A 22,376-nucleotide genomic window follows, 5' to 3' on the forward strand; every position below is an offset into this window, starting at 1 on the left:
AAACAATAAATGAATTGGTATTTTGGCAAGCATTGTGCATATCTGACGCTATTTTTTCCTCCACTTTTTAATTTCAGTAACAAATTAGGGTGATCCTTCAGGGCACAGGCAGTACCAGCAAGCCTACCTACAATGACTATAACACCTTGAAACTCACTCAGTAATTCTTTGAGAATTTCCCACTCTCAAGTCTGTGAATCCAACAAGTCACTTGAATTCAAGGTCAACCATTCCACAGTTTCTACTTTGGCTCTGAATGTAGAATGGAATTTGCCAATCCAGCATTCCCTACCTAGGCCAGGAACTCACTAATTAAAGCTAGAATTTCCCTAGTGCTCTGTAGCACACGTAGAAGTCAGCTTCCTCAAAGGAGAAATTCCCATAAGAAAGGAGTGAGGAAGAGAATCCCACTCCTACGATATACAGAGTATCTGGACTATTGTCAAAGACTCTAGAAATACACAATGCTTGCCAAAATACCAATTTATTTATTGTTCAGTAAAACTAAAAAGTGATATTTTACTGATGTACTTTTTTGACCTACAGAAATCTTAAGGAAGAAAAGTATGGATACATCAGAAGATATGAAGTGAATGTAAAGGAGAAAAAAATGAAGTAAATGTGAGAAAGGAACAGAAACAAAGTAAAGCCACTTTGGGGGAGGTTGTTCTTTTCTTCACCCACGATTACATTAAATTAACAAAAATATATTTGTTGTCATCAAGTCAGCTCCAACTCATGGTGGCCCTATGTATAAAGGAACAAAACTTTGCCCGGTCTTGTGCCATCTTCATAATCATTGATATGTTTGAGTTCATCGTTGCAGTGTAGTGTCTTCCAACCTAGGGGCTCGCCTTCCAGCACTATATTGGACAATATTCTGCTGTGATCCATAAGGTTTTCATTGGCTAATTTTGCCAGGCCTTTCTAAATACAGACAGTCCATGGGTTACAAACACTTGACTTACATACAACCTATAGTTATGAACTAACCCTCGTAAAACCTATCATACTAAAAATTCAAGGTACATACAATAGTTGGTGATAACAAACAGGCGCTAGTTTGCATCAAAACATTATTATTCCAGGTGGGAGAGAAATGTAGAAGAAAATTCAAACTCATAAATAAGACCAGACTTACTGGTCTGATAGAGACTGGTGGAACCCCTGAGACTATGGCCTATAGACACCCTTCAAACTTGGAACTGAAATCACTCCCAGAGATCACATTATAGCCACACAATAGACCTAGAAAATGAACAATAACACCAGTGAGGAAGGTACACCTCAGAACGTCAACTACACAAGAGCTAAAGGGCAATATTTGCCCAAAAGCAAAGTTCAGATGGACTGTCAGGGCAGGAAAGCTGGACAAATGGATACAGAGAACCCAGGGAGAAAGGGGGGAGAGTGCAGACACATTCAGGGGTTTGTAACCAATGTCATGAAACAAATTATATACATTGTTGAATGGGAAACTAGTTTGCTCTGTAAACTCTCACCTAAGCAACAATAATAAAATGGTCCCCCAAAAACCGTTAATATTATTATTACTGCATTACATGTTAAAGACGTTTTAGTGTATCTGGAAGTGTTTCTTTAATGTTTTTTATGCATAGAAAGCCACCGAAGATACTAGGTACTAAAACAAACATTTGACTGATGTTACATATGAACTGTACCTAACTGTTCCAACTTATGTACAAATTTGACTTAAAGACAAATTTAAGAACAGAACTCAGCTATAATCCAGAACTGCCTGTAATATAATAAAACATAGTTTTATATATGTAGCTTCAAATAGTATTGGCCCACAAAGCATTTTTAAGACTTTTTAATTAGTTGCCAACATTAAAAAATACATAGTTCACAGACAAACATGAAATCCATTTTCCAGCTTCTGTTGAAGATCTAGACTACAGTCCCACAAGGAACATACTTACTCTATAAAGTTTTCCATAATCTCCACCATTCCTTATTATCCCTGACTTTGAGGCGAATAGTCAATCATAATTTGTCACTGCACTTTTCTTAGAGTTAAAGGGGATTATGTTTATACCCTTCTATTTATCAAAAGTGTAAAGCCAAAAGTAACCAAAAAAAGGTCACATGATTAAGAAAAGTGGAAGAGAATCTATTTCTTTATGGGAATAAAGGTTACTCCTACTAGATTATTATGAAAAAAGTTTCTGTGCCCAAAGCATATAATTGAAGATACCATTATGAAAAAAAACACGACCCATTTCACTTTTTCACACTATCTGCCTGGCTTCTGTAGCCTTCAAAGTTTACAATACCTGATATAGAGTGGGAGGAAAAGGGCCAAGGCAAGAATCTTGGGGAGTATCAGAATTCACAAGGTAGGCAGAGGACCTTGAAAAGGAGTCTGAGAAAGAGCACAGAGCAGTGAGCAAAAATCAGGAGAGAACAACATCAGGAAACCAAGAAAAGGACAGTGGAGATCAATCAAAGATAATGAAGTAAAAAGTACATTTACTCAGTCCCTTCCCCAAAACACCAATACTAACAATAAAATGAAAAGTAGAAAAGAACATTCCATCTACAATGAAATTAGAAAATGACTATTGCCCAGATGATTGTAAGAAATATCTCCAAGACATAATAAAAATTTAATCCAAAACTAGGGAGGAAACCTGGAGCAGACACCTGTCCAGATAGCAAGGGGGCATACATTTCTCTAAAGTACATGAAAAGACCCTGAGGGACCTAATCAAGAATCCTTTACTAGATAGTGTCTGAGGTCTTGAAAGCTTGCAAGCAGCCATTTAAGGTACAACTATTGGTTTCTACTCATCTGGAGGAATAAAGAAAGAAGGAAACCAAAGACTCAAAGAAGAAATTAGTCTACAGGACTAATAACCCACATGAACCATGGCCTCATCTATCCTGCGATCAGAAGAACTAGATGGTGCCCAGCTACCACTATTGACCGTTCTGACCAGGGACACGATAGATGGTCCCAGATAGAATGACAGAAAATGTAGAACAAAACTCATATTCTTAAAAAAGGCCAGACTTACTGAACCAGTAGAGACTAGAAGAACTCCCGAGACTATTGCCCTGAGATATCCTTTAAACTATGTACTAAAACCACAACCAGGTATCACCTTTCAGCTAAATAACAGATTGGCATATAAAATAAATAATGTCACCCACGAGTACTGGGCTCCTTTAAAAAATCATTTCTATGAGACCAAATGGTCGGCATTTACCCTAAAGCAAAAATGAGAAGAGGGTGGGAGGGACAGGGAAGCTAGATCAATGGAAACGGAACAGCCAGAACAGAAATAATGAGAATGTTGACACATTGTGAAAAATGTAACCAATATCACTGAACAATACGTACAGAAATTGTTAAATGGGAACCAAATTTGCAGTGTAAACGCTCACCAAAAACACAATAAAATATTTTTTAAAAAAAAGAATCCTTTACTAGGACAAAGAGGACTAGGGCAAGGGTGGGTCATGGTCCTCAATAAGGTCCTTGCACTGCACGGCAGCTGGGGAGGCAGTGCTGAAGAAAGATCAGTGTGTATGCCATCTTGACTTTTCCCATTCCAAATTCTAACAAAGAAAAACTGCCTGTAGGTAAGGCAGACAGGTAGGGGAGAAGGATCACAACAGTAGTTTTATAGCTGTGATTAACTGATTAGTTAATCAGTGATTCAACTGATTAGAGCTGTTTAACAGAGATAACTAAACAGTAAATACCTAAAAAAAATATCCCTGTAAGTTCTGAAAACCATATGGAACTCCTGCTTGAATGATATGCTTTTCCAAAAGTGGGGTGGAGGAAGGGAGATGCAAAAAAAAAAAAAAAAAAAGGAAGAGAGATGTGATAGAGCAGAAAATACCTCAAATTGGTTAGCAAGCATCTTGATGCAACACGTCTTGATGCACAACAGTACAGTTGATTTGAAACTGCCAATTCCCTGGAGAAACATCCCCTGCCCATACTATTCTAGAGCCAAGAAGAGCAAATGAGCAAAAGAATCTGAAATGATACCTATTAACAGAAACTTTTTCCCACTGAAGCTAGCACAACCTGTACAAGGCAAGGCCATGGTAACTCCATATACACATCCAAACTCCCTGAGGGATGGAATTGCTGGGTGAGGGCTGTGGGGACCATGGTCTCGGGGAACATCTAGCTCAATTGGCATAACAGAGTTTATAAAGAATATGTTCTCAGAGACTACATCATCCTGAGACCAGAAGAACTAGTTGGTGCCCAGCTACAACCGATGACTGCCCTGACAGGGAACACAACAGAGAACCCCTGAAGTAGCAGGAGAGCAGTGGGATGCAGACCCCAAATTCTCATAAGACCAGACTTAATGGTCTGACTGAGCCTGGAAGGACCCCCGTGGTCATGGCCCCCAGACCTTCTGTTGGCCCAGGACAGGAACCATTCCCGAAGCCAACTCTTCAGACGTGGTTTGGACTGGACAATAGGTTGGAGAGGGATGCTGATGAGGAGTGAGCTTCTTGGATCAGGTGGACACTTGAGACTATGTTGGCATCTCCTGCCTGGAGGGGAGATGAGAGGGTGGAGGGGGTTAGAAGCTGGAGAAATGGACATGAAAAGAGAGAGTGGAGGGAGAGAGCGGGCTGTCTTATTAGGGGGAGAGTAATTGGGAGTGTGTAGCAAGGTGTATATGGGTTTTTGTGTCAGAGACTGACTTGGTTTGTAAACTTTCACTTAAAAAACTTGAAGCACAATAAAAATTATACAAAAAAAAAAAGAATATGTTCTACTTTCTACTTCAGTGAGTTGCACCTGGGGGTCTTAAGACCCTGTGAACGGCCATCTAGATATTCCAGTGGTCTCATCCCTTCCAGGCGCGAGGAAGAATGAAGAAAACTAAAGACACAAGGGAATGATTAGCCCAAAGGACTAATGGACCACCTCTACCACCGCGTCCACCAGACTGAGTCCAGTACAACTAGATGGTGCCCAGCTACCACCACTGACTGCTCTGACAGGGATCACAATAGAGGTCCTGGACTGAGCCAGAGAAAAATGTAGAAAAAAATTCTAACTCAAAAAGAAAGACTAGACTTGCTGGCCTGACAGAGACTGGAAAAACTCTGAGAGTATGGCCCCCAGACACACTTTCAGCTCAGTAATGAGGCCACTCCTGAGGTTCGCCCTTCAGCCAAAGATTGAACAGGTCCATGGAACAAAACAAGATGAAAGGGGGCGCACCATCCCTGGGACAGAGACTGGAAGGCAGGAGGAAACAGGAAAGCTGGTAACAGGGAACCCAGGGTTGAGAAGGGAGACTTTTGACATGTCGCGCAGGGTTGTTAACCAATGTCATACAACAACGTGTGAACTAACTGTTGGATGAGAAATTAGATTGTTCAGTAAACCTTCATCTAAAGTTCAATTTTTAAAAAAAGAAACATTTTCCCATTTAAAAAAAAAGGGGGGAAATAATAACAAGCAAAAGATAGGTAATCAAAAAAACACTTCAGAAAAAGTTACCTCAGCACTGTGGTGCAGAAGAATTCCAAATAAATTATGTAGATACTCACCCCAAAGGAGGGGGAGCATAACTCCCCATTCCTCAAATGTGGGTTGAGTATAGTAACATATTAGTATAGTACGTAAAGGAGGGGTGAAAAGAATAATTTCACACTGGAGAAACCTGACAAACACTACTTCAACTAAGTGATCTCAGTCAACATCAACAGGTATAAGTCATATTGATAGTATGTACCCTTGATATGATGTGATAAGAATGGTGCATTACCTCTGTGACCTTTCTTCCTTCCCAAACCTGTAACCCTAGTCTAATGAGAAAAGCACCAGCCAAATTCCAATAGTGGAGCATCCTACAGTGTTCCTGTCCAATACTCCTCAAAACTGTCAAGGTCATCAAAATCAAGGAAAGTCTGAGAAACTATCATAGCCAAGAGGAGCCTAAGGAGACATGACTGGAATACAAAAAGGACATTAGGTAAAAACTAAGAAAATATGAATAAATTATAGATGTCACTTAATAATAATAATATAAAAATACCGGCTCATTAATTGTAATAAATGTACCATGCTAATGCAAGCTGTTAATAACCAGGAAACTATATATACTGGCTATATGGGAACTCTAAGTACTATCTGCTCAATTGTTCTGTAAATGTAAAACTGCTATAAAAAAATTAAGTCTATTTTTTAAAAAGTTACCCCAGCAAGCAGAAGAAAAATGTCAGACAGATATTTTTCTATACTTTAAAACATTAAAGAGAACATGGGCATTGTTTAAAAGATTACGAAGAGTAACACGACAGAAAATAAGGAAGAACACACTCGTCATTTCTCAAACTGAAAGAAATTAAGAAAAAATTCAAGCCTGAAGTTGCAACATTGAAGGATTCTATGGGCAAAAAATTGAACAACGCAGAAAGAATCAAAAGAAGATGGAAGGAATACATAGTGTCACTGTACCAAAAAGAATTGGTTGAGGTTCAACCGATTCAGGAGGTAGCATGTTATCAAGAACCAACGGTACTGAAGGAAGAAGTCCAAGCTGCACTGAAGGCACTGACTCCAGGAATTGATGGAATACCAATTTAGATGATTCAACAAACAGATGCAAAGCTGGAAGCACTCACTCTTCTATGCCAAAAAATTTGAAAGACAGCTACCTGGCCAACCCATTGGAAGAGATCCATATACGTATATGGAATATGCCTATTCCAAAGAAAGGTGATCCAACAGAATGTGTAAATTATTGAAGAATGTCACACACAAGTAAAACTATGCTGAAGATAATTCAAAAACAGTTACAGCAGCAGTACATCAATAAAGAACTGTCAGAAATTCAAGCTGGATTCAGAAGAGGACACGGAACAAGGGATTAGCACCCCTGATGTCAGATGGATCTTGACTGAAAGCAGAGAATACCAGAAAGATGTTTACCTGTATTTTATTGACTGTGCAAAGGGTGTGTGGATCATAACAAATTATGTATAACATTGCAAAGAATGGAAATTCCAAAACACTTAATTCTGCTCATGCAGAAACTGTACATACACCAAAAGGCAGTCGATCGAACAGAGCATGGGGTTTAAAGCCAGAAAAAGTGTATGTCGGGCTTGTATCCTTTCACCATACTTATTCAATCTGTATGCAGAGAAAATAATCCAAGAAGCTGGACTATATGAAGAAAAACGTGGCATCAGAATTGGAAGAAGATTCATTAACAACCTGCATTATGCAGATGACACAACGTTGCTTGCTGAAAGTGAAGAGGACTTGAAGCACTTACTGGATCAGACTACAGCCTTCAGTATGGATTACACCTCAGCCTATAAAAAACAAAAATCATCACAAATGGACCAATAAGCAACATAATGATAAATGGAGAAAATATTGAAGTTGCCAAGGATTTCATTTTACTTAGATCCACAATCAACGTCCATGGAAGGAGCAGTCAAGAACTTAAACAATGTATTGCATTGGGCAAATATGTTGCAAAAGGCCTCTTTAAAGTGTTAAAAAGTAAAGATGTCTCCTTGAAGACTTAGGCGTGCCTGACCCAAATCATGGTAATTTCAATCACCTCATACACATACAAAAACTAAACAATGAATAAGGAAAACCGAAGAAGAATTGATGCCTTTGAATTATGGTGGTGGCGAAGAATATTGAATATACCATGGACTGCCAGAAGAACGAACAAATCTGTCTTGGTAGAAGTACAGCCAGAATCCTCCTTAGAAGGCAAGATGGTAAGATTTTGTCTTACGTGCTTTGGACATGTTATCAGGAGAGATCAGTCCCTGGAGAAGGACATCATGCTTGGTAAAGTAGAGGGTCAGTGAAAAAGAGGAAGACCCTCAATGAGATAAATTGACACAGTGACTGCAAAAATGGGCTCAAATATAGTAATGATTGTGAGGATGGTGCAGGACCAGGCAGTGTTTCCTTCTTTGTACATAGGGCTATGAGTCAAAATGACTCAATGGCACCTAACAACAACAACAACAATATTTTTAAAAAGTGAGCTGGTAGAGCTCAGCTAAGAAATTGGAAATAACAATAAAGGCATTATAAAAAACACATTATTAAAAGCAGCAAGAAGTCAAATAACATACAGCTAAAAACATCAAAAATTTGTGGTAGGGGTAAGAGACAGGAGGAAGTTTAAGGAAGCTATTTCCTCATCTTCACATGGTAATGTCAGTTGTTACTGTGTGAAGTTGACAAATCCGGAAATAGACGTTTAAGTGTTATTTAAAGATACGAAAGTAATAGTAGAAGAATTAATTACCTGAAGCTGTTTTTCTAAACAGAGCATCTACAAACCTATCTTTAAAACAAAGGAGATTTCTAATAATGATGGCAGATTGCTTCAACTCATGTGTCCAAGATCCCACTAGAATAACAGTAAAAGGGGGGGAGGGGTTAAATCTATTGGGACAAAGTGAATGAAACATTTCAACGTATTTTTGGAAAATGAAAGGAGACAGAGAAATACTGATGCTATAGCAGAAGGGAGGAAACTGAGCAAGGAGCCAAAAAGCCTCAAGCCCACTCTGCCATCTGTTGTTGTTGTTTGGTGCTGTCAAGGTGGTTCTGACTCATAGGGACCCTATGTTCTACAGAACGAAACAAGGAGCCAGTAGAAAGGAAAGGAGGAAGGGAGAAGTAAAAAGAGGGATTGAGGTTGCTGAAAAAAGAAGGAAAGGGAAGTGAAAAAGCAACAACAAGAGAAGAGTGGTGTTATTGAATGGTCTCCCCCAAAAATGTGTGTCAACTTGGGTAGACCACGATTCCTAGCATTGTGTGATTGTCCAACATTGTGTCATCTGATATGATTTTCCTGTGTGTTGTAAATCCTGCCTCTTTGATGTTAATAAAGCAGGACTCAATCTACAAGATTAGGCTGTGTCTTAAATCAATCTCTTTTGAGATATAAAAGAGAGAAGGGAGCAGAGAGACACAGGGACCTCATAGCACCAAGAAAGTGGCACCGGAAGCAGGGTGCATCCTCCAGACCTGGAGTCCCTGAGCCTGAGAAGCTCCTAGGCCAGGGGAAGATCAACGACAAACTATTCTTAGTTTACTACTAAATTCTCCTTTCCCTAGAACCGAAAGAGAGAGAAAGGCTTCCCCTGGAGCTGACGCACTGAATTCAGACTTCTAGCCTACTAGACTGTGAGCCATCCACTTGTAGCATTTCTGTTACAGCAGCACTAGACAACTAAGACAAATGGTTTCACTAACATATTTTGCTTATTTCTATGCAAAAACTTCCACTTTGTTTTGTAACTATTCATGTCTCTCTTCTCACTAGACACAGAGTTTCTTGAGGGTGGGGGCTGTTCCCAATTCATCTTTGTATTCTGAGGGTCCAGCAAGGAACCTGACATAGTGACCTCTCAATGAATGTGTTTAATCATAAAGTAGGAGGCCATAATCTCTTCTCCCACTCACCAGCTAGCATAACTGGAGAAAGAAGTGCTGTACTGGAATGATACGAGGAATGAGCAGAATGAGGCTGACCAAAGCACCTGAGAAAGGCATTTGTTGTGTCAACATTTAACACACAGCTTCTCTCCCATACCCAACCTTCTTACAGAACTCTAGAGAGCACAAGAAGGGGCAGACATGTTAACTAACCTTATAACACAAAGAGAAACTGATTTTCTGTGTTTTTAAACAGGGTCTAGCTGGCTAAATGCTTTAACGAATATATTTTACTTATATCAGAGTATCAGAGATTTTAGCAGTCTTCAACAACATTTAGCCAAACATTTCAATGAGGCAAAATCTAATAAAGTTGAGGTGTGAGTACCCTACAATCCATAATTTCCTTCCTGGTGACAAACCCTAGAATAGTGTTTTTTTAGACTGAGGATCATGAACTACTAGTAAGTACTGAGATCAAGTTTGTGGGTCTTCATCAGCAACTTTTTAAATGAATTAAAATAGAATAAAGAGAGTTTCTGTTTGCGGTGATGAAAAACTTTTGAAAACAGTGGTGATGGTTTCACAACATGGTGAATGTACTAATGTCACTGCATTGTGCACTTAAATGGTTTAAATGGCAAGTTTTTTGTTATATATACATGTATTTGTGTGTAGCATTGGAATATGTATATGTACTACGTAGCAATGTGTTTCTTACAGTGGATCGCAGCTAAAAAGCAAAGAAGTTTGCAAGTTGAAGCCTTTGAGAAACTCTCATTACTGCTTAAAGGAGAATGTCTACTGTAACAATTTTGTAATAGGGAATGAATAAATAAATAGGAAATGATCCAAGTATTCCTCAACGTGACCATGAAAAACTAATTGTGGTATAATCATACAATGGAATGGAACATGGAAAGTAACATGAATGGATTAGAGCTATATATATCAACATAGATACTTCTCAGTAAAGATGTTAAGCATAATAATGAGTTGCAAAATGATATATTCATTGTAATACCATTAATAAGAAGTTTCCACGACTCGTCTGTCAGTTTGTTGCATCACAGTGGCTTATGTGTTGCTATGATGCTGGAAACTCTGCCACTGGTATTTCAAATACCAGCAGGGTCACCCATGGTGGACAGGTTTCAGTGGAACTTCCAGACTAAGACAGACAAGGAAGAAAGGCCTGGAAATCTACTTCCAAAAATTAGCCAATGAAAACCCCTTGAATCACAACAGAATATTGTTCAATGTAGTGCTGGAAGGCGAGCGCCCTAGGTTGGAAGGCATTCAAAATACACAGTGGCCACAAGAATGAACTCAAGCATACCAATGACCATGAAGATGGCACAAGACCTGGAAATGTTTCGTTCTGTTGTTTGAGGGGTTGCCACGAGTCAGAGTCAACTTGACAGCAATTAATAATCACAACGATGCAAAGTCTAAAATCACACAGACCAATACTATAGTGAAACCTGTGAGACCCAAAACTGGAAGCACTGCCTTGTTTTTCCAGGTCTCGCAAGTTTTCCATCTTTGACAGGGTGCAGTCACAATTTTTCTATCGCTCCCTATTTAGTAGAAAATATTTTAGTTTTCTTTTCTGACAGGTTGCCCCCTTATACAAGTTCCAGTTTTTGCAGACTTTCCTCTATATTGTTTCTGGGTACATACAGTACGTAAAGTATAAAAATAGGCATGGGATTGAAAAATATCAAAGTCAGCAAAGTGGTGACCTCTGAGAAGGTAAGGAGAGAAACACCATCAAGAAAGGATACATTGGGCTCTTCAACTGTGTATGTGATATCTGTTTCTTAACTTGGAGAAAGTCATATTATTCTCTGCTTTTTTTTTTTTGCATGAAATAGTTCATATATTTTAAAGTTTCGCAGAAAAAAACAGAGGTTGGGGAATCTGACAGATCTAGGTTTTAATTTTGTCTTTGCCATTTACTAGAAAAGAGATTAGTGACAATATCTGTGTCTGAAAAAGGACATAATAATAAAAAATATCCTGTTTCACAGCCGGATTAAGTAAATAACATGGATAAAGGTAATTTACAGAGTGCAAAGTGGTACAGAAGTATAAGCTGTAATTGTTAAGTAGCAGATACAAGAATGCTCCAGAAATTTCCAGTTGTTACAAGAAACTGTCAGGGTTCTTTCATTACATGCTGTCATAGAATCTTAGGATTTACACCCTTGGAAACCCTATAGAGTCACTATGAGTCAGAATCCACTCAACAGCAGTGGGTTTGGTTTTTGGTTTTTTGGTCATAGAATCATTACTTTCCTTCAGAGTACCTACCTTTGCTTGCAATTATACACTCATTTGTGCAATTATTTGTGCATTGCCCCCACTCCATGAATTTGGGCTCTTCATTACATTTCCCAGAGGCCAGCACAGTGCCTGGGACATGCTAAATGCTAAACACAATTTTTAGCGCAATCTGAACAGTGATTACCTGCAGAAAGAGTGAATGGGAAGCAGGGTGGAAACAGCAGACTTTTATTTTCTGCTTTATATGTTTCTGTGCTGTTTAATTCATACTTTTTACAAACTATGAATCTAGAAAAATTGGAAATTGTCTAAAATGAAATGGAACACATAAACATTGACATCCTAGGCATTAGTGAGCTGAAATGAAACGGAATTGGCCATTTCGAATCAGATAATCATATGGTCTACTAGGCAGGGACTGACAAATTGAAGAGGAATGTCGTTGAATTCATTCTCAAAAAGAACATTTCAAGATCTATCCTGAAGTACAACGCTGTCAATTATAGGATAATATCCATATACCAGTTAATACCACTACTATTCAAATTTACGCAACAAACACTAAGGTCAAAGATGAAGAAATTGAAGATTTTTACTTCTGCAGTCTGAATATGATTGAACATGCAATCAGGATGTGTTGATAATTACTGGTGATTAGAATGCGCAAGTTAGAAACAAAGAAGAAGGATCGGTAGATGGAAAATATGGCCTGCGTAACAGAAACAATGCCGGAGATCACATAATAGATTTTTTTTTTTACTGGTGGTGTTTGTTTTTTCGTTTCTTTTTAATTTTTATTTATTGTGCTTTAGGTGAAAGTTTACAGCTCAATTTCTCATAAAAAAAAATTATACACGTATTTTTAGGTGACCCTAGTTGCAATCCCTATAATGTGACAGCACACTCCACCCCAAGTTTCCCGTGTCCTTTCAACCAGCTCCTATCTCTTTGTGCCTTCTCAGGAGCTGCCCATTTAGTCTCCTGTATCTATTTGAACTAAGCAGCACATTCCTCAAGAGTGTTATTTTATGTTTTATAGTCCAGTCTAATCTTTGTCTGAAGACTTGACTTCAGGAATGGTTTCAGTTCTGGGTTAACAGAGAGTCCGGGGACCATGTCTTCTGGGGTTCCTCTAGTCTCAGTCAGACCATTAAGTCTGGTCTCTTTACATGAATTCGAAATCCACACCACACTTTTCTCCTACTCCATTGGGGACTCTGTTGTGTTCCCTGTCAGGGCGGTCATTGGTGGTAGCCAGGCATTATCTAGTTCTTCCAGTCTCAGGCTGCTGGAGTCTCTGGTTTATGTGGACCTTTTGTCTCTTGGGCTAATATTTTCCTTGTGTCTTTGGTGTTCTTCATTCTCCTTTGCTCCAGGTGGTTTGCGACCAATTGATGCATCTTAGATGGCCACTCACAAGCTTTTAAAACCCCAGCTGCCACTCACCCAAGTGGGATGCAGAACATTTTCTTAATAAACTTTGTTATGCTAATTGACCTAGATCTTCCCTGAAACCATGGTCCCCAGACTCCTGCCCCTGCTACTCTGTTCCCAGAAGTGTTTGGTTGTATTCAGGAAACTTCTTAGCTTTCGGTTTAGTCCAGTTGTGCTGACTTCCCCTGTATTGTGTGTTGTTCTTCCCTTCACCTAATTCTTGCCTACTACCTAATAAGTGAATACCCCTCTCCCTCCCTCCCCACCCTTGTAACCATCAAAGAATGTTTTCTTCTGTGTTTAAAACTTTTCTTAAGTTCTTATAATAGTGGTCTCATATAATATTTGTCCTTTTGCAACTAATTTCACTCAGCATAATGCCTTCCAGATTCAGTTATGAGATGTTTCTTGGATTCATCATTGTTCTTTATTGTTGTGTAGTATCCCACTGTGTGTATATACCATAATTTGTTTATCCATTGGTCTGTTGGGGGCACCTAGGTTGTTTCCATCTTTTTGCTATTGTGAACAGTACTTGTGGTGGTTAATATTGTGTGTCAACTTGGCTGGGCCATGATTCTCAGTGTTTATGTGTGATCGCTCCCATGACTGAATCTGTGATGAGTAGCCAATCAGCTGAAAGGGAGTTTCCTTGGGGGTGTGGCCTACAACCAAATATAAGCAGACGTTCTGGCTTTTTTGCTCATTCTGGATCCTGTACTGCCTCATGTCCATCTGACCTCTGGGACTTGAGCTATCAGCTTAGCTGCAGATCTTGGAATTCATTGATCTTCACAGCCTGATAGCGGGAGCCCCAATCTGCCAATCTTGGGTTTGCCAGCACCTGCGGCTATGTGAATTGAGAGAAGCCTCTATCCTGATACATGGACTTGGGACATTTCAGCCTCTACAATCGCGTGAGCATTTCCTTGATATAAATATTTACTTCTTTCCTTCCCTCTTCCCTTCCTTCCTTCCTTCCTGACTTACTTACTTACTTATACACTTTACTGATTTTACTTCTCTAGGGAACCCAACCTAAGACAGTGCTGCAATGAACATGGATGTGCATATATCTATTCGTGTGGCAGCTCTTTTCTCTAGGATATATTCCAAGGAGTGGAATTGTTGGATCACATGGTACTTCTATTTCTAGCTTCTTAAGAGAGCACCAAATTGTTTTCTGAAGTGGTTGTACCATTTTACATTTCCGCCAGCAGCATGTATATGTTCCAGTCTCTCCACAACCTCTCCAACACTTATTAGTTTGTGTTTTTTGGATTAATGCTAGCCTTGTTGGGGTGAGATGGTATCTCATTGTAGTTTTGATTTGCATTTCTGTAATGGCTAATGATCATGTATCTGTTAGCCACCTGAATGTCTTCTTTGGTGAAGTGCCTGTTAATATCCTTGGCCCATTTTTTTAATTGGGTTATTTATCTTTTTGTAGTTAAGGTTTCGCAGTATCTCGTAGATATTAGAGATTAGACCTTGATCAGATATGTTGTAGCCAAAAATTTTTTCCAGTCTGTAGGTTGTCTTTTTACTTTTTGTTGAGCGTGTTTGATGTTTAGGAGCTCCCAGTTATCTAGTTTCTCTTCTGCTGTTTGTGCATTGTTAGTTATGTTTTGTATTCTCTTTATGCCATATATTAGAGCTCCTACTGTTGTCCCAATTTTTTCTTCCATGATCTTTATCATTTAAGGTTTTATATTTAGGTCTTTGATCCATTCTGAGTTTTTGTACATGTTGTGAGGTATAGGTCTTGTTTCTTTTTTTTTTTTTTGCAGATGGATATCCAGTTATGCCAGCACTATTTGTTAAAGAAACTGTCTTTTCCCCAATGCATGATATAATTTTGCAAGACCAATGACTTCTTCATTGCAAATACCTTTTTTCAACAACATAAACGGCAATCATACACATGGACCTCACCAGATAGAATACATAAAATTCAAATTGTCTACATCTGTGGAAAGAGACAATGGAAAAGCTCAATATCATCAGTTGGAACAAGGCTGGGGACCAACGGTGGAACAGACCATCAATTGCTTCTAGGAGAGTTCAAGTTGAAGCTGAAGAAAAGTAAAACAAGTCCACGAGAGCCAAAGTACAACCTTGAGTATATCACACCTAAATTTAGAGATCATCTCAAGAATAGATTTGAGGTATTGACTGAAGATCAGACGAGGTGTGGAATGGCATGAAGAACATCATACATGAAGAAAGCAAGAGGTCATCAAAAAGACAGAAAAGACGAAAATGAATGTCATAAGAGACTCTGAAACTTGCTCTTGGACGACAAGTAGCTAAAGCAAATGGAAGAAATGATTACGTAAAATTGCTGAACAGAATATTCCAAAGGGCAGCTTGAGAAGACAAAGTAAAGTATTATAATGAAATGTGAAAAGACCTGAAGTTAGAAAACCAAAAGGGAAGAACACGCTCGGCATTTCTCAAGCTGAAAGAACTAAAGAAAAAAATTCAAGCCTCAAGTTGCAATATTGAAGGATTCTATATACAAAAAAATTGAATGACACAGGAAGCATCAAAAGAAGATGGAAGGAATACACAAAGTCACTGTACCAAAAAGAATCAGTGAATGTTCAATCATTTCAGGAGGTAGCATGTGATCAGGAACTAATGGAACTGAAGGAAGAAGCCCAAGCTGCACTGAAGGCACTGGCAAAAAACAAGGCTTCACAAATTGACCGAATACCAGTTGAGATGTTTCAACAGATGCAGCGCCGGAGTTGCTCACTTGTCTATGCCAAGTAGTTCGGAAAAGAGCTACCTGTCCAACTGACTGGAACAGGTCCATATTTATGACTATTTCCAAGAAACGTGATCCAACAGAATGCAGAAATCACTGAACTATATCATTAATATCACACACAATTGTATGAGACTACACTGTAAAAACTCATGAAAAGGTTTACATACAAAAAGAAACAATATTTGATGGTTACAAGGGAGGGGAGGAGTGGGAATGGAAAAACACTTAATAGACAATAGATATGCAGTAAGTTTGGTGAAGGGTGAGGCAGTACACAGTACTGGGGAAGCCAGCACAACCTGTACAAGGCAAGGACATAATAGCTCCATAGACACATCCAAACCCCCTGAGGGACCGAACTGCTGGACTCAGGGCTGTGGGGACCATGGTCTCAGGGTACATCCAGCTCAACTGGCATAACAGTTTATGAAGAATATGTTCTACATTCTACTTCCGTAAGTAGCGTCTGGGGTCTTAAAAGCCTGTGAATGGCCATCTAGGATACTCCACTCGTCTCACCCCCTCGGGGTCAAGGAAGAATGAAGAAAACTAAAGACACAAGGGAAAGATTAGTCCAAAGGACTAACAGACCGCATCTACCACAGCCTCCACTATACTGAGTCCAGTACAACCAGGTGGTGCCCAGCTACCACCACTGACTGCTCTGACAGGGATCACGATAGAGGGTCCCGGACAGAGCTGGAGAAAAGTGTAGAAAAAAATTCTAACTCAAAAAGAAAGACTAGACTTGCTGGCCTGACAGAGACTGGAAAAACTCTGAGAGTATGGCCCCCAGACACACTTTCAGCTCAGTAATGAGGCCACTCCTGAGGTTCGCCCTTCAGCCAAAGATTGAACAGGTCCATGGAACAAAACAAGACTAAAGGGGCGCATCAGCCCCGGGGCAGGGACTGGAATGGAGGAGGGAACAGGAAAGCTGGTAAAGGGAACCCAGGGTTGAGAAGGAAGAGTGCTGACATGTCGTGGGGTTGTTAACCAATGTCATACAGAAATGCGTATACTAACCGTTTGATGAGAAACTAGTTTGTTCTGTAAACCTTCATCTAATGTTCAATATAAATAAATAAATAAAAACAGAAAAAAATCACATTCAAGTAAAATTTTGCTGAAGATCATTCAAAAGCAGTTGTAGCAGTACATTGACAGGGAACTGCCAGCAATTCAAGCCAGATTCAGTAGAGGATGTAGAATCAGGGTTACCATTGCTGATGTCAGATGGAGCCTGGCTGACAGCAGAGGATACCAGAAAGATGTTTACCTGTGTTTTATTGACTACGCAAAAGCATTTGACAGTGCAAATCATAAAAAATTATGGATAACATTGGGAATGATGGGAATTCCAGAACACTTAATTGCGCTCATGAGGAAGCTCTACATAGATCAAGAGGCAGTCATTCGAACAGAACAAGGGGTTTCTGTGTGGTTTAAAGTCAGGAAAAGTGTGTATCAGGGTTGTATCCTTTCACCATACCTATTTAATCTGTATGCTGAGCAAATAATCAGAGAAGCTGGACTATATGAAGAAGAATGGAGCATCAAGATTGGAGGAAGACTCATTAACAAGCTGCGTTATGCAGATGACACAAGCTTGCTTGCTGAAAGTGAAGAGGACTTGAAGCATTTGCTGATGAAGATCAAAGACCACAGCCTCCAGTATGGATTACACCTCAACATAAAGAAAACAAAAATTCTGACTAGTGGACCAATAAACAACATCATAATAAATGAAGAAAGGATTGAAGTTGTCAAGGATTTCATTTTACTTGGATCCACAATCAACACCCATGAAAGCAGCGGTCAAGAAATGAAAAGACCCATTGCACTGGGCAAATTTGCTGCAAAAGACCTCTTTAAAGTGTTAAAAAGCAAAGACGTCACTTCAAGAGCTAAGGTACGTCAGACCCAAGCCATGATGTTTTCAATCCCCTCATATGCATCCAAAAGCCAAACAACAAATAAGGAAGACTGAAGAAGAATTTACGCCTTTGAATTATGGTGGCAGCGAAGAATATTGAATATACCATGGACTGCCAGAAGAACGAACAAATTTGTCTTGGAAGAAGTACAGCAAGAATGCTCCTAAGAAGGGAAGAGGAGGAGACTTCGTCTCACATCCTTTGGACATGTTAACAGTGGGCGCCAGTTCCTGGAAAAGAACATTAGCTTGGCAAAGTGGAGGGTCAGCAAAACGAGAAAGACCCTCAACGGGATGGATTAATACAGTGGCTGCAACAATGGGCTCCAGCACAAAAAAGGTCTTGAGGATAGTGCAGGACCCGGCAGTGTTTTGTTCTGTTGCACATAGGGTTGCCATGAGTTGAACCGACTGGAGGGCCCCAACAACAACAACATGCTGTTAGATGGGGAGCCCTGGTAGTGCAGTCGTCCAAAAGGTCAGCAATTCCAACCCGCCAGCTACTCTGCGGGATAAAGATGTGGCAATCTTGGAAAGACTATAGGGCAGTTTCACTCTGTCCTACAAGGTCTCTACGAGTAGAAAAGGACTCCACAGCAATGGGGTTTTTTTTGTTGTTTTTCTTTTTGGCTTATGTTGTTGGAACTTTTGTCATGTACTTAAATCGTGACAAAACTAGTATAATTTTTCATTAAAATAAACCAAAACCTTGAAGTGGATTCTGACTCAGAGAGACCTATATATAGGACAGAGTAGAACTGCCCTACACGGTTTCCGTGGCCGTACATCTTTACGGAAGCGAACTGCCACATCTTTCTCCCATAGAGCGGCTGGCGAGTTCCAATCGCCAACTTTTATTTGCAACCGAAAGTTTAACCACCGGACCACCAGAGCTCCTTTGAATTAAAATAATACGTATTAAAAATATATATCAATTTCATCGCCTCTTAGGAGAAGGTAACATTTTAATATAAGAAACTACGTGGAAATAACTTACTAACATTTCGGTATAGGAAATTCATTCACGAAATTAAAGAAGCAGGCAAATAGCGTTACAGGGCATTCGGCCTTCTAGGGATGCTTTGGGCGTGAACGCGGCGTTAACTAACGGTTTAAGAAAGGCCCGGGAGGCACCGTTAGGAGGCGCTCGAGAAGCTGCAGCAGGAATTCCCGCCCTCTCTGCTACAGCCCCAGTAACCCCAGCGCGCAGGCGACCGAGAGTAACCTCGCGGTGGGGTGACGGGGCCCCCCCCATTTCTACCCGGACTCTCGCCTGCTCCTGCCTCAGCCAATGGGAAGCCAGCGAGCGGGCCGGCCGGACGCTCACTCTCGTGGACTCCTCCCCAAAGCAGTTAGAACAGAGTTGTACAATCACCTCTCCGTGGGCTTTAGACTTTTCCAATGGAAACTCTAGTTCCCGGTTCCAAGCCCCGCCCACCTCTCGGCCTACCGGGTTTTCTTTCTCGGCAGTCACCTTTGCCTTACAAACGTTCAGGCCCGCCTTCTTCTTACCTTGCTTCATTAGGCCCCGCCCTACGCTTGGATCGACCAATAATAGTGTGATCCTGGAGCCTCTGGGCGGGCCTGCAGCCAATGCGCACGTCGTGGGCGGGCCCCGGGCCGGAATAGGAGGTATAGCTACAGCATTTTGCCCACATTCGGGGCGCGCGAAGTTAGGGGGTCCCTTAGGGGCGCCCGGAGTTAAGATGGCGTCCGCAGCTGACTGGGACGTAGGAACTGTGGTGGAGCTGGTGAGGGTGCTGCGGTCGGGTTTCGAGGAGCTGAGCCTTAACAAGTTGGCGACGTCCTTGGGCGCGTCAGAACAGGCGCTGCGGCTCATCATCTCCATCTTCCTGGGTAAGGACCCTCCTGCTTCCCTCCGCCCCCTCGCGGAGTCCTCGGGGGATAGAAAAGAAAGGGGGACACGACCCCCCTCTCTTCCCGGAGCCACCAGAAGGGCTTTTGTGGTGCAGGTGTGAATCCTGAAACACACCAACCTGCTGTTGAAGGAAGAAAGGTAGAGGTCTTGTCTCCTGTCTGGGGGCGCCGTGCCGTCTGACCCTCCTTACCTTGCTCTGCGACCCTTGCTGTACCCTTTGGCCCTTCAGTCGGCGCCCCCGCCTTCTCATTATGCCATGCTCTACCCGGTACCCGCACGACCTGCCCTTATTTGTCGCATTCTTGAGTTAGACTCTCTGTCCATGTGTACTGCTGTCTGTTATTAATAACACCCCACACACGCGCTTGTATCCTATCGGTAGGCATAGGCCCCCTAATTTAGGCCTCCTCAGCCCTATATTATTCCATATTTCCATATTCTGAGTACTTTGTGCATTACCAGCTTATATTACACTTTCTTTTCTGTCTTGTTTCTATAGTATTTCCTCCTTTATACCATATTGCTTTTTTTTTTTTTTTTCCTTTAACCACCCTCCTGTCATTTATCCTGGAATATCATTTTGATACTGGGCTTGGGAAACAGGACTAACAACCCCTTTAAAACTGTCCGTGTTATTCCAAGCGTTTGTTACCCATATAGTTTAAAGGATGTGGTATGTCTGAATTTGTATCACAACAAGCTGTTATAACTGGTTATAGGCTTTTTTACTGCATTCTTATTCCATGGTTTTTAACACAGGGAGATAGCGTGGCATAATGATGAAAAAAAGTGTGGGCTTTGAAGATAAATCCACCCCTACTGCTGCTTGCAAGCTGTGGGACCCTGGGCAAGCCACTTAACCTCTCTGGGCCTTATTTTTCTTATCTGTGAAATGAAGACAATGATACCTATTTCATGGGATTGCTGTAAAGTTCTGTAGAACTGAAAGGTCAAGATCTGATATACATTTGAGTAGCTGGAAGGTTTTGTGAAGGTTATGGGACTTTAGCTGGCGGGGCGGGGTTTGGGGGGGGGAAGGAATTAAGCAAAAGCTTAAAGTGATGATAAGAAAACAGGATTGGTGCCAGAGCAGAAAGTTAAAGATCTGAACCTTAAGAAGTGTGAATAAAGTTGTGCAGATATGGGAAGCCTTAAAATGCCAGAAAGAAGTTTGTAATTTATCCAGGAGTCAATAGAGATGTTGACATATAATATCACCAAAGAGTGATAACCCAATCTAGATGATGGGAGAGGCATTAATTCATATTTAAACAACCTTGGCTAATATCGTTGTTATTTGCCTATTACATATCAAGTCAAGGTGAGCTTCCTTTCTTAAATAAAAGCCACCTTATCCCTCCGTTGTAGAACTGTAAGATTTTGGAGGTAGAAGAGACCTTAGGTTGTGAGACTTGCACAGTGTCACCCAGGCATAACCCAAATTTACCAGCACCCCAATCTAGGGTTCTTTGCACAACACCAGCTTTGAACTTCCTGCTCTTTCAACCAACTATGTTTCTGACCCAGTTATTTGTTGGGTACGTAATTGGCAATTAAGAGTGTTTACATTCATTAGTTAGGAGACTCACTGTTGATTTCTCAACTATAAATTGAGATTGTAACACAAGTAGCAACAGTTATAAGAGGCACCTGTTAAATGGAACTAGGGGTGGAATTAGGACTTTAAATTTGTCTTTGTGTGCTCTCCTGGTGGGCTGTGGCTAAGTACTGTTATGGGGTATATGGCTGATTAGAAAATTGTTTCCTCCGTATCCTGTCCCTCTACTCTTATCTTCACTCAACACCAGTCATCAAGGTAATAAATACTAGTGTATACACCTGAGGCCCCTAACCCATTCTACCATTTTTCATATCCCCTTTCCTGTCTCATATATACCATTGCCTTCAGTAACTCAGTATTTCTCAGTTTTATATCAACTCGAGACTTCACGTTGCTTCATTATCACATACAGTTCTTTGATGTAGATATGTAGAATGGTATTTTCTAGGTATAGGTTAAATTTTGGAATGCAGAAATTTCCCATACCTGTAAACATAAATTGGTAAGCTGGACATGTGCATAGGAGAAGGTACATACTGGTTGTAAATATGTTCCCTTTACAAAGGCATTATCACTTCTGTGTGCTGTAACCCAGAAATTAGTAGCCCTTCAGAAGTGGAGTGTCTGGTTCTTGATCCCAGCTCTCTCAGGGAATAGGACAGACAGAAGCAGATGAGGGCTAGGATACTGGAGGAAATCCTTGCCAGAGGTACCGAGAAGGCCACATACGTGTACATATGTATTTGAAACATTTCAGGAAACAGTACTTACCCTTACTATAGGCCATGTGTTCAGCTATTATCTATTTTTTCTTTTAGTATTGTTTATGGCCCCCTATATTGATTCTATGGCCCATTAATAGGTCACACCAGGCAGTTTGAAAAATTCCAAGTTAGAAGCTATAATTTTTTTTTTTTTTTTTTTAGCAAGCAATACTTCAAGGAAAGGGTAAGCTTATGTGGACTGCTGCATTGGAGTATTTTGAACCACCAGAAGACTCTATTAAAGGATGTGTATATGTTCATATTGTGTATGATTGCAAGGAGTTTGGTAGAAAGGTGC

General features: G+C 40.5%; 1 protein-coding gene and 1 long non-coding RNA gene across 6 annotated transcripts in view; both read left to right on the forward strand.

The window, feature by feature from the left end:
- Positions 1-13,593: 13,593 nt before the first annotated feature.
- LOC135231247 (uncharacterized) lies at positions 13,594-14,530 on the forward strand. Its single transcript, XR_010321925.1, has 2 exons — positions 13,594-14,079; positions 14,191-14,530. It is a non-coding gene; the product is annotated as an uncharacterized LOC135231247 (long non-coding RNA).
- A 4,160-nt stretch (positions 14,531-18,690) lies between these two features.
- Positions 18,691-22,376, forward strand: part of LPCAT3 (lysophosphatidylcholine acyltransferase 3) — a 49,416-nt gene continuing 45,730 nt past the window's right edge. For 2 of the 5 annotated variants that reach the window (XR_002785915.2, XM_064284677.1), the window contains exon 1: positions 18,982-19,731. Coding sequence is in view for 4 of the 5 variants with exons in the window: in XM_064284677.1 (XP_064140747.1) it covers positions 19,581-19,731 (151 nt within the window). In the remaining variant the exon portion in view is untranslated. Of the gene's footprint in view, positions 19,732-22,376 lie in introns of all 5 variants that reach the window. The other 3 variants (XM_003410662.4, XM_064284676.1, XM_010590851.3) reach the window with 3 other exon arrangements.

This window comes from Loxodonta africana, chromosome 4, assembly GCF_030014295.1.
Source record: "Loxodonta africana isolate mLoxAfr1 chromosome 4, mLoxAfr1.hap2, whole genome shotgun sequence".
In the NCBI taxonomy this organism is placed as follows: Eukaryota; Metazoa; Chordata; class Mammalia; order Proboscidea; family Elephantidae; genus Loxodonta; species Loxodonta africana.